At 43.2% G+C, this 12055-nt stretch overlaps 1 protein-coding gene across 8 annotated transcripts in view; it reads left to right on the forward strand.

Annotated features, from left to right (window-relative positions):
* evi5b (ecotropic viral integration site 5b) overlaps positions 1-12055 on the forward strand; it is a 43636-nt gene that overhangs the window by 22769 nt on the left and 8812 nt on the right. For all 8 annotated transcript variants that reach the window (XM_079461235.1, XM_079461238.1, XM_079461236.1 and 5 more), the window contains 4 exons: positions 162-302; positions 1463-1621; positions 2044-2190; positions 2484-2579. In XM_079461235.1, the coding sequence (XP_079317361.1) occupies positions 162-302; positions 1463-1621; positions 2044-2190; positions 2484-2579 (543 nt within the window). The remainder of the gene's footprint in view (positions 1-161; positions 303-1462; positions 1622-2043; positions 2191-2483; positions 2580-12055) is intronic.

Consider the following 12055-nt stretch of genomic DNA (forward strand, 5'->3'; position numbering starts at 1 on the left):
TGGAACTGCTCTAAAATGGAGCATTGTAGAGGCTAGTGGCCACACTAATTTATTTTGCCCCTAACTGGCTATTCTGTAAAAATGTTTCAGTTGTTTCCGGTAGAGGGACTTTATCTGTTTATCCGATGTGCTTACTTTGTGTATGTTCGTTTCTGTTTCAGAGAAATGCATCACTGCCTGATGAGAATAATGTGGTACGTCTACAGGAAGAACTGATAGGTGTAAAGCTGAGGGAGGCAGAGGCTGTGACGGGCCTTAAAGAACTCAGACAGCAGGTCAGAGACCTGGAGGAACACTGGCAGGTTTGTGATGGGATTTATGATTCATTTGACTGATTTGTTCTTTTTTAGCTCGTTCACCAAAATGATTCATTCAGATTCGTTCACTGATTCGTTAAGTGACCATGTCTATAGTACCCCAACAGGTGGCGAAAAAAAGTTGTGTTATGTCAACAAACGGATTAATGTATAAACTGATAACGATTACAGGCTTTATTCAAATGTGTGTCTCGAATCTACTCAATAAATAAATCAAATAGGTCTAAATAAGTGGTTCTGATGACCAAAGCACAAGGTTTTCTTGCATAATTAAAAAGTAAATTGTTTGGTCATTTACACCATCCTAAATCTGGGATTATGCCAACTTTGATGTTTATGTATGTTAAATAAACAAACGGGCACAGTAGCCTACCTGTAACTGCTCTTTGCATCCGCTTCCAGCTGATTGCTGAACGACACTCACATGCTAAATGACTGACCTACCCTGTACCCTCTCGTTCATTTCGTTCATGAACGACATGTACCATTTCGTTCATGAACGACATGTACCATTTCGTTCAATTCGTTCACGAACGAGATCTCGCTCTTGGTCCGTGTTGGCGTATTCGTTCATGTAGAAGATCCAACCTATTACATGACCCTTCACAGCCAGAACTATTTGCTGGCGAGATGCTAATGAGAGCTAACCAATACTGTCACTTTTTTGTTTTACAGTTTTTAGAGAAGTGCATGACATGAGTTAAACGTAATGAAGTTGTTTTTATTTGAAAGAAGAAAACAAACCAACAACAACAATAATTAAAATAGATGATACAAAATGCACACAAAACACCTGTGCTTGCAGTACAATAACTGAGTATACAGTAGGTATTTATACTGTACTATAAGTACAACAAAACACAGTGGTGCAAAAATACAAAATAAGTGCAATATTTAAAGAGTAGGCTATAAAATAAAAGTAAAAAAAAGTGACAGTCAAGTAAAGAATGTATAAAGTATACACAAATACAATAAAAGTAAGTCTAAAACACAATGACAATGTTAATTTGTCCGTATGTCATCTGATAGAAGCTTTTCTGTGTTGCACTTTGGCAATGAAGGAAGAGAGGTCTGCTGTCTCTCACCTTCATGTCTGTATTTATCTTGCGAACGTCTGCATGAAGCTTCGAGTTTGGTGTTTGCAGAGGCATCTGGCGCGCACTGCGGGCCGCTGGAAAGAGACCCCACGGAAAAATGCAGCTAGCGAATTGCAGGACGAGCTGATGAGCGTGAGGCTCAGAGAAGCAGAGGTGCAGGCCGTGCTCAGAGAGACCAGACAGAGGATGCTGGAGCTGGAGACTCAGGTACTTGGATATGCTCACACACCTGTCAAACAAATGTGGTGGCAATAAAGAACAGAAAAGGAACAGATGATCGGATCATAGGTCCTTTTCAGTCATTGTTTGCATTCATTCTGCCACCTGAAAATGAGACCACTAAAGCCAACATTATTTTGGATTCTGTTCTGCTACCTACTGATTTACGTTTTTGGCTTCGTGACAACCTCTTTTATTGCCACTAGAGGGAGACAAAGTGACAATGGTGTAAGGGTAAACTCTATCTTTGTAGTATAGCTCAGATTTTAGTTTTAAGTTCATTGTTAGGAAATATCCTGTACTCATGGTGTGAAGTTTGCCCTTCACCTTTTTAGGGCTTATAGGGCTCTTTTTTCCAGTTACTGGTTGAGTTCTGAACATACACTGTATGTTATTGTACCAAAATACAGAATCAAATACATGGTAACCAATTGCGGCGAGCAGAACAGGAGGCACGACACCTAAAGGAGCAAGTGCAGGTTTTGACCAACCAGAACAAGATCGTGCATGCAGAGCTGCAGGAGACGAAACGGAAACAGGCTGAAATAGAGTGCATGGTGAGGATCATTTACATGACATCAAATAAGCACCCACAATCCAACCCACAGCTTGGTGCAAAAATACCACTTGTACCCCAAGAGATTGAAGAGCACTCAGATTTCACAAATGCATGAAGTAATCTCAAATGTATTTGTTAACCGTTGCAGCCTTTTTACAATAAAACATTCACATTTTGCCATATTTCATCTTCACGATTTTGTTGTACAGATTGATGTCATTTTATTAAAAAATTATGTATGTTTTAAATGTTCCTGTTCACAGTACTTCTCTTTTTCTCCTTCTCAAATAGAATAAGGAAGAGGTAATGGCAGTGAGATTGAGAGAAGCTGATAATATAGCTGCCATGGCTGAACTACAGCAGCAGATCTCGGAACTTGAGATTCAGGTACAGGTTCAAGCAAAGCAAACAAAGTTGACCAGTCTGGCAGACCATGGTCATGCCACGCCACACCCCAACAGATCATAACACAGTGTAACAGTCCAGTTCATTCAGCTCTTAGAATACTCACTGTGTGATATTTCTTATAATCCATTTACGAACATATTTTAGTTGTTGTGTGAAATATACAAACTCTGTACTGTAAATAAGGGATTGACTCCGGGAATCTTTGTGAACTCTTTGTGTTCCGTGTGAAAACATTTTGGCTGTGAATTAATGCATTGGTGAGCAAAATACCCTGAGAACCGCTGAGAACGCACTTACTTTGTGCACTGCTTCATTTGTCTTTTTAAAGGAACACGTTTATGCAAAAATGAAAATGATGTCTTCATTCACTCACCCTCAAGTTGTTTCAAATCTATATACATTTCTTTGTTCTGATGAACACGGAGAAAGATATTTAGAAGAATGATTCTAACCAAACTGTTCTTGGCCGCCATTGACTACTATAATAGGAGAAATGTCTTGGCAAACAGTTCTGGGGCTCTTTTGACTACCATTGTAATATTCCTACTATGGGAGTCAATGGTGGCCAAGAACTGTTTGGTTACAAGCATTCTTCCAAATATCTTTCTCTGTGTTCATGGTAACAAAGACATTTTAACAGATTTGGATAGACTCGGGGGTGAATAAAGGGTGAATTTTAAGGCTTTGTTTTTTTGGATTGTGTGATTGAGATTTATGACAAGGAAGGACTAACTTTGTTGTTTGGATGTTGTCAACAAATACGATAAATTCACCTAAACGGCACATACAATGTCTGACACTCCTGCTATGACACATATTTGTTTGTACATTTAAATTATTCTACAAATTGTTACATTTTCAGTTGTGTTTATAAGTATTCGTCATTTCAAGTAAGTGAACTGACTGACACAAAAATTCTTGCATTACTATAAATGCATGTCAGCTGTGATTGAAACGCTGGTCTGTTTTGATTTATGGGAATAAATTATTAGTAAGCGTTACTGGACAAATGTCACATATTCGTGCGATCCGTTTAAAGGAAATGCTGCTGTCTGAAAGCGTTGTCTCTCCTGTGCAGGAAGACCGAAATTATTTTGAAGATCAGCTCAGTATGTCATAAGTGGCATTTTATATCAGTGTGAGTTGTGTGGCTTTCCTTTCTGAGACTTATAAGATGGGGCTTTTCATATTCGAAACTAAATCTCACCTTTTTTTCATTTTCAGTCAATTCATTTGTGTCTGAAGTTTTTCTCTTCAGAGCTTTTCATTTACCTGTTTCTGAAGTGTGCTGACGTTGGACAGTCTGTGCTCTCTGTGCTATGTCTATAGCTCTCTAAACATTTGAACAACTCGAGTGACTTTGTGTGCTTAAATTGCATCAGTTTGTTGCGTATCAGATGAACATGCTCCTCCCAGGCATGTGTAGCTCTTAGCTGTGGTTCTGTGGTTTTGGCTTCCTACATGGTTTTTACCCTGAGGGCTGTGGGCAACAGATCTGGCTTACCATGCTATATTTCGCCTAGGTTATTGGCACAGAGAGCACAAGGAGAGCGAGAACGATAGATATAAACTGCTAGTTATTCTCTGCTCTTGATTCATAGGCCATGAGCACTTGTCACTTGTCTCCTTGTTCAATTTCAGTTTTTCCTGGCTCAAAATGAGTCGAAGGTTTTGCCATCCTTATCTTGTACACACGCACATGTAGGCCAACCGTACCTTTAAGTGGCTTAACCAAACATAACATAAAAATAATATGTAAATGACAATGATTAAGTTATATAAAACATTACTTTTATTCAACCAAACAGAAATGTTTTTAAATCAAATAAATCTTTTTATCCAAACCTTTCAGCCCACAATAGCCAACTAAATTAACCAGTCTTACTAAATTTGCAAACTTCATTCACATCCTGTGTTCTCTTCTGGTTGACTGAGCTTTGAATGATATTCAATTATATTTGATAGTGACTGAAAAGTTTCAACAGTTTCAACGAATCGGTTCTAAGGAGTCATTGTTTGCGAGTCGTTCTGATCGCGATGTGCGTTCATACAGGCGAACTCGCTGTGTCCAGTATTAAGGCTGATTCAACGAGCCAACTGCACAGCTTAAAACATTATACAATGATGTACACCACATTAATTTCAGAAACCTTTTAAGAAATTGAACGTACTTTAATGCAAAACAAACAATATTCGCCTGAAAAGCTGTGAAACGCAGCTAATAAAGATCCTATTAGCTCTTGTACTGCAACTCTTCAGCGCCTCGGCAGATAACGAAACAGCGCCTCCCTTGCGGTGTAATGACGCAACTGCAGTTACAAATGACAGTCTGTTGACAGAATACAAGCAGTGTTTTTGTAAAGACACCCAACATACTTTTGGCAAAAGTTTGAGACAACACGAAATTTGACAGAGGTGCCCGGCCCTAATTTTTCTATGCAGGAAAAAAAACCTGTAATACAATTATACTGTTATGATTTCATTCTGTGTGATTTCTTAAAAGTGATTGACACTACATAGATCTGCAGCCAGGGGCAGACTAAGACTAAAAAGTCTTCTTCAACAGGAGCAGCCCACAACCCCAGGCTGTCAACGTAATACACCAGCTTATTGATGCTCAAATCCTTCTATAACGCCACAGTTAAGACCCTTTAAAGACACATTGCAAAGCCAATAAAACAACAAACACTAGACCGTTAAGGCCAGTGCAGTCTAAGCAACAAGCAGAATTACATAAAAGCCTGCATAAACATGTCAGTGTCCTGTAGGGTAATGTATTTGAACTATTTGTAAATGACACTTTACTGACCATGACATGTAACACACCTGAGTCAAAGATTCAAGTTTTACCCTGTTTTAAGTCTAAGGGTGATGAATGAATGTACTTATGAATAGTTTGAGAATAAAACTCAAAAATACAACAAACTCTTTAAAACTCAAATATAAATGAACATTAAGCACAAACAAGTCTTTATCTTTACTGAAAAACACTTAAAATAACACAACATTTCGAAATTTACTGCCCAAATGCAGTGTTATGCAAAGCATGCTGGGAACTGAAAATCCCCCTGAACCAGTCGTGTATAATTAACTTGTTTATATTAAGTAAACTCAACAATAGGTCCAATAATATAGGGTTTTGCCCGTTTTACTCAACAATGTTATAAGATGACTAGTCAAAAACCGACGGTACTAAATGTTTAGTATAAATAAAAGTTACTTGCATTCTTTATGTACTGTGTCGCTGTGGTTAGTTTTACTAAACCCATCCTTGTTCAGTGTTTGTACTTCAATTGCTTTCTTATTTAGTTAGTATATTGGCAGGGTTGCCGACTCTCACACACTTAGCATGGGACACACGCTTCCAGGCACTATCACGACGTAACAACAAGCCAACATCAAGTAAATACAGGAAAGAGGGCCATATTCACATGCAACTTTACGTGTTTAATGTTTGTTTATATTTTAAATATAAATGTCACCTGTTTTATGTAGGTGTGTGTATAAGAGGCAGGCTAAATTCATAAAACATTTTAAAGACCTCCAAGTGTGACACCTTATGAATTTGTTTTGCTGTAGCATTTGAATTTCCAGGGAATCTGAATGTATATATATACTATTAACTAAATAATAATGTAGTTTTAAGTACTAACACTAAAAACAATACTAAACAAAACAATAAAGATAACAGCATGCTGATCGCTCTCTAAAATCTGTTGCCCTGTCATCAGTATCGACTTCCTGTAAGGGAGCTGTCAATCACAAACTCACTAGCCAATCAGCCTAAAGCGGCCATAAGACCGTGAGATTTGTGCCAGAAAGGCGAACGTAAACTCTGGCGGCGCAAATGAAAAATCTAGCAGCAAATTCAAAAAGCGATTATTTGCTAAATCGAAACTTGGAAAATGGATAAGGAAAAAATGCAGTTAATATGAATTTCATGTCACATTCTTGCAATTTAGTTTATTGTTTTCATTATCAACGTGTTTTTTTTCTTTCTAATTGTATATATTTATTAGTTTTTTTAAGTTTGCGTTAATTTTTATTTAGAATTCACAGAAGTTAAGTAGTTTGCATCTCTCAAATCTTATAGTTTATCATTTTTATTGTTAAACAGTTGGCTTTGTCATGTTTGACTTCCCATATCTCACTACTCCACAGTCATCAAACTGAATTTGCATTGGTTTCTGTAAGCGCCCACCTACCGAACTTCTGCCTTCCAGTCTTCTTCAATTGAATTGGCTGAAACGTCTGTCTTATTCAGTTTGCTTGGCCTCTGTAATTTGATTGGCTAGAATAGTTGGATTTGCCAACCTTTTGACATTGACGAGCGCTGTGGCTAGGGCACAGAAATTACAACAAGTGAGCAAAAGAAATACATTATGAATTCTTTATGTCCTTCAGTGGGCCAGCCCACATTGAGCAGAGGCCAACCGGGAAAACTCCCGGTGCACCAGACTGCTAGTCTATCACTGCAGCACACAGAGATTTTTTTTATCGTAATGTAACACATAGTCTTAATTGGAAAAATAGATTCAGTTAACAAACCTCGAAGTGTGAAATAATCACCCACTAGCAAAATATCATAATTTATTTCAAATGTATATTTATTTATATATAAATGTAATTAAATATTGTTGTGACAAACATTATTACGGGACAAATGCTCAGCAGCAAATTATAGAATTGTTGAATATTGGCAGTTCCATTGTATGCAATACTAGTGTTTTAAAAAATTGCGAGTTAACAGCATTATTAAATCCAACTACAGTGCATCCGGAAAATATTCACAGCGCTTCACTTTTTCCACATTTTGTCATGTTACAGCCTTATTCCAAAATGGATTCAATTAATTATTTTCCTCAAAATTCTACAAACAATACCCCATAATGACAACGTGAAAGAATTTAAGGTCCCAATGAGCGCAGTGGCCTCCATCATCCGTAAATGGAAGAAGTTTGGAACCATCAGGACTTTTCCTAGAGCTGGCCGCCCGGCCAAACTGAGCATTCGGGGGAGAAGGCCTTAGTCAGGGAGGTAACCAAGAACCTGATGGTCACTCTGACTCTGTGGAGAGAGGGGAACTTTCAGGAAAAACAACCATCTCTGCAGCACTCCACCAATCAGGCCTGTATGGCAGAGTGGCCAGACCGAAGCCACTCCTCATTAAAAGGCACATGCCAGCCCGCCTGGAGTTTGCCAAAAGGCACCTGAAGGACTCTCAGACCATGAGAAACAAAATTCTCTGGTCTGAAACAAAGATTGAACTCTTTGGTCTGAATGGCATTCACCAGGCACCGCTCATCACCTGGCCAATACTGGCCAATCCTCTATGAAATCCTGCTCCAGGACCTCAGACTGGGGCGAAGGTTCATCTTCCAACAGGACAATGATCCTAAGCACACAGCCAAGATAACAAAGGAGTGGCTACAGGACAACTCTCTGAATGTCCTTGAGTGGCCCAGCCAGAGCCCAGACTTGAAAACGGTTGAACATCTCTGGAGAGATCTGAAAATGGCTGTGCACCGACGCTCCCCATCCAACCTGATGGAGCTTGCGAGATCTTGCAAAGACAAATGTGAGAAATTGCCCAAAAATAGGTGTGACATGCTAGTAGCATCACACTCAAAAAGACTTGAGGCTGTAATTGGTGTCAAGGTGCTTCAACAAAGTATTGAGCAAAGACTGTGAATACTTATGTACATGTCCTTTTTTTATTCATTATTTGTATATACTTTATTAATTAATATACTTTTATTAATTATTTTATAACTTCTATCACATTGTCATTATGGGCTATTGTTTGTAGAATTTTGAGGAAAATAATGAATTGAATCCATTTTGTAATAAGGCTGTAACATGACAAAATGTGGATAAAGTGAAGCACTGTGAATACTTTCTGGATGCACTGTATGTCTGATATATGCTCTGTTATTTTGTGTCTTTCACACAATTTTCTGAATCTACTTATGACACGAAGGAGCGACGTGGGGCCGCCTTCCCGTGGGCTCACCACGTGCGGGAGGGACCATAGGGGGTCGGTGCGTAGTGGATCGGGCGGCAGTCGGAGGAGAGTGCCTCGACAGCCCGATCCCTGGACACGGAAGCTAGCTCTAGGGACGTGGAACGTCACCTCGCTGGCGGGGAAGGAGCCTGAGATGGTGCGTGAGGTTGAGAGGTTCCGACTAGAGATAGTCGGGATCACCTCTACGCATGGCTTGGGCTCTGGAACCACACTCCTCGAGAGAGGATGGACACTTCATCTCTGGAGTTGCCCATGGGGAGAGGCAGCGGGCTGGTGTGGGTCTGCTTATAGCCCCCCAGCTCTCCCGCCGTGTGTTGGAGTTTACCCCGGTGAACAAGAGGGTCGTTTCCCTGCGCCTACGGGTCGGGGTTAGGTCTCTCACTGTTGTTTGTGCCTACGGGCCGAACGGCAGTGCAGAGTACCCGACCTTCTTGGAGTCTCTGGGAGGGGTGCTGGAAAGTACTCCGACTGGGGACTCCGTCGTCCTACTGGGGGACTTCAACGCCCATGTCGGCAACGACAGTGACACCTGGAGGGGCGTGATTGGGAGGAACGGCCCCCCTGATCTGAACCCCAGCGGTTTTCAGTTATTGGACTTCTGTGCTAGTCACAGTTTGTCTATAACGAACACCATGTTCAAGCATAAGGGTGTCCATCAGTGCACGTGGCACCAGGACACCCGTCGATGATCGACTTTGTGGTCGTTTCATCTGACCTGCGACCATATGTTTTGGACACTCGGGTTAAGAGAGGGGCGGAGCTGTCAACTGATCACCACCTGGTGGTGAGTTGGATCCGATGGCAGGAGAGGAAGCTGGACAGACTCGGCAGACCCAAACGTACTGTAAGGGTCTGCTGGGAACGCCTGGCCGAGTCTCCTGTCAGAGAGATCTTTATCTCCCACCTCCGGCAGAGCTTCAACCAGATCCCGAGGGAGGCTGGAGACAGTGAGTCCGAGTGGACCATGTTCTCCGCCTCCATTGTCGAAGCGGCCACTCGGAGCTGTGGCTGTAAAGTCTCCGGTGCCTGTCGAGGCGGGAATCCCCGAACCCGGTGGTGGACACCGGAAGTTAGGGTAACCGTCAAGCTGAAGAAGGAGTCTTGTCGGGCCTGGTTGGCTTGTGGGACTCCTGTGGCAGCTGACAGGTACCGGCAGGCCAAGCGGACTGCTGCCCGGGTGGTTGTGGAGGCAAAAACTTGGGCCTGGGAGGAGTTTGGTGAGGCCATGGAGAAGGACTATCGACTGGCCTCGAAGAGATTCTGGCAAACCGTCCGGCGCCTCAGGAGAGGGAAACAGGGCCCTACCAATGCTGTTTACAGTGGAGGTGGGAGGCTGTTGACCTCAACTGGGGATGTCGTCGGACGGTGGAAGGAGTACTTCGAGGATCTCCTCAATCCCACCGTCACGTCCTCCATTGAGGAAGCAGAAGCTGAGGGCTCAGAGGTGGACTCGTCCATCACCCAAGCCGAAGTCACTGAGGTAGTCAAGAAACTCCTCAGTGGCAAGGCACCGGGGGTGGATGAGATTCGCCCTGAGTACCTCAAGTCTCTGGATGTTGTGGGGCTGTCTTGGCTGACACGCCTCTGCAGCATCGCGTGGTGGTCGGGGACAGTGCCTCTGGGATGGCAGACCGGGGTGGTGGTCCCTCTTTTTAAGAAGGGGGACCGGAGGGTGTGTTCCAACTACAGGGGGATCACACTTCTCAGCCTTCCCGGGAAAGTCTATGCCAGGGTACTGGAGAGGAGAATACGGCCGATAGTAGAACCTCGGATTCAGGAGGAACAGTGTGGTTTTCGTCCAGGCCGTGGAACGCTGGACCAGCTCTACACCCTCTACAGGGTGCTGGAGGGTTCATGGGAGTTTGCTCAACCAATCCACATGTGTTTTGTGGATTTGGAGAAGGCATTCGACTGTGTCCCTCGTGACATCCTGTGGAGGGTGCTTCGGGAGTATGGGGTCTGTGGTCCTTTGCTAAGGGCTGTCAGGTCCCTGTACGGCCGAAGCAGGAGCTTGGTTCGCATTGCCGGCAGTAAGTCGGACTTGTTCCAAGTGCATGTCGGACTCCGGCAGGGCTGCCCTTTGTCACCGGTTCTGTTCGTAATTTTTATGGACAGAATTTCTAGGCGCAGCCAGGGGCCGGAGGGTGTCAGGTTTGGGGACGACACGATCTCGTCTCTGCTATTTGCGGATGATGTTGTCGTGTTGGCCCCTTCAAACCAGGACCTTCAGCATGCACTGGGACGGTTTACAGCAGAGTGTGAAGCGGCTGGAATGAAAATCAGTACCTCCAAATCCGAGGCCATGGTCCTCCGTCGGAAAAGGGTGGCTTGCCCACTTCAGGTTGGTGGAGAGTTCCTTCCTCAAGTGGAGGAGTTTAAGTATCTCGGGGTCTTGTTCACGAGTGAGGGAAGGATGGAACGGGAGATTGACAGACGGATCGGTGCAGCTTCTGCAGTAATGCGGTCGATGTACCGGTCCGTCGTGGTGAAGAAAGAGCTGAGCCGCAAGGCGAAGATCTCAATTTACCGGTCAATCTACGTTCCTACTTTCACCTATGGTCATGAGCTTTGGGTCATGACCGAAAGGACAAGATCCCGGATACAGGCGGCTGAAATGAGCTTCCTCCGCAGGGTGGCTGGGCGATCCCTTAGAGATAAGGTGAGAAGCTCGGTCACCCGGGAGGAGCTCGGAGTAGAGCCGCTGCTCCTCCACATCGAGAGGGGTCAGCTGAGGTGGCTTGGGCATCTGTTACGGATGCCTACTGGACGCCTTCCCCGGAAGACCTAGGACACGCTGGTGGGACTATGTCTCTCGGCTGGCCTGGGAACGCCTCGGTGTCCCCCCGGAAGAGCTGGAGGAAGTGTCTAGGGTGAGGGATGTCTGGGCATCTCTGCTTAGACTGCTGCCCCCGCGACCCGGCCCCGGATAAGCGGTAGAAAATGGATGGATGGAATACTTATGACATATATTACTTTTTTCCTAGAAAGGAACCGAATGTGTTTATGATGTTGCAAAAATTACGCTGTAATATATGATGAAAAAGAAACTTGTAGAATTTGTGGCTCTATCACAGTTGCCCGAAACCTATTTATTCACTCACCTAACACTCGCCCACACTTAACGTCCCATCAATGGAAAATATAGAACCATGTTGTCAACACAGACTTATTTATCTGTACAGATTCTCTATGAGTCACCTGTGTGTGAGTCTTAGTGACTTTGTGTTTGTGTGTTAGTAAGTTTGTGTGTGTGTGTGTGCGCGTATGTGTGTGTGTTTTTTCACTGGAAAGATCCACTTTAAAGTAAACCTTCAAGTCTGTCTGACACCAAACACCCAAAACACCAACACACTAACCTAAGTCCCGAACAGACAAAAGATATAGACACCTTTCGGAACACCCACACAACATGTCCGGCCTAAGACGGATA

Source organism: Barbatula barbatula (assembly GCF_947034865.1).
Source record: "Barbatula barbatula genome assembly, chromosome: 7".
Lineage (NCBI taxonomy): Eukaryota > Metazoa > Chordata > Actinopteri > Cypriniformes > Nemacheilidae > Barbatula > Barbatula barbatula.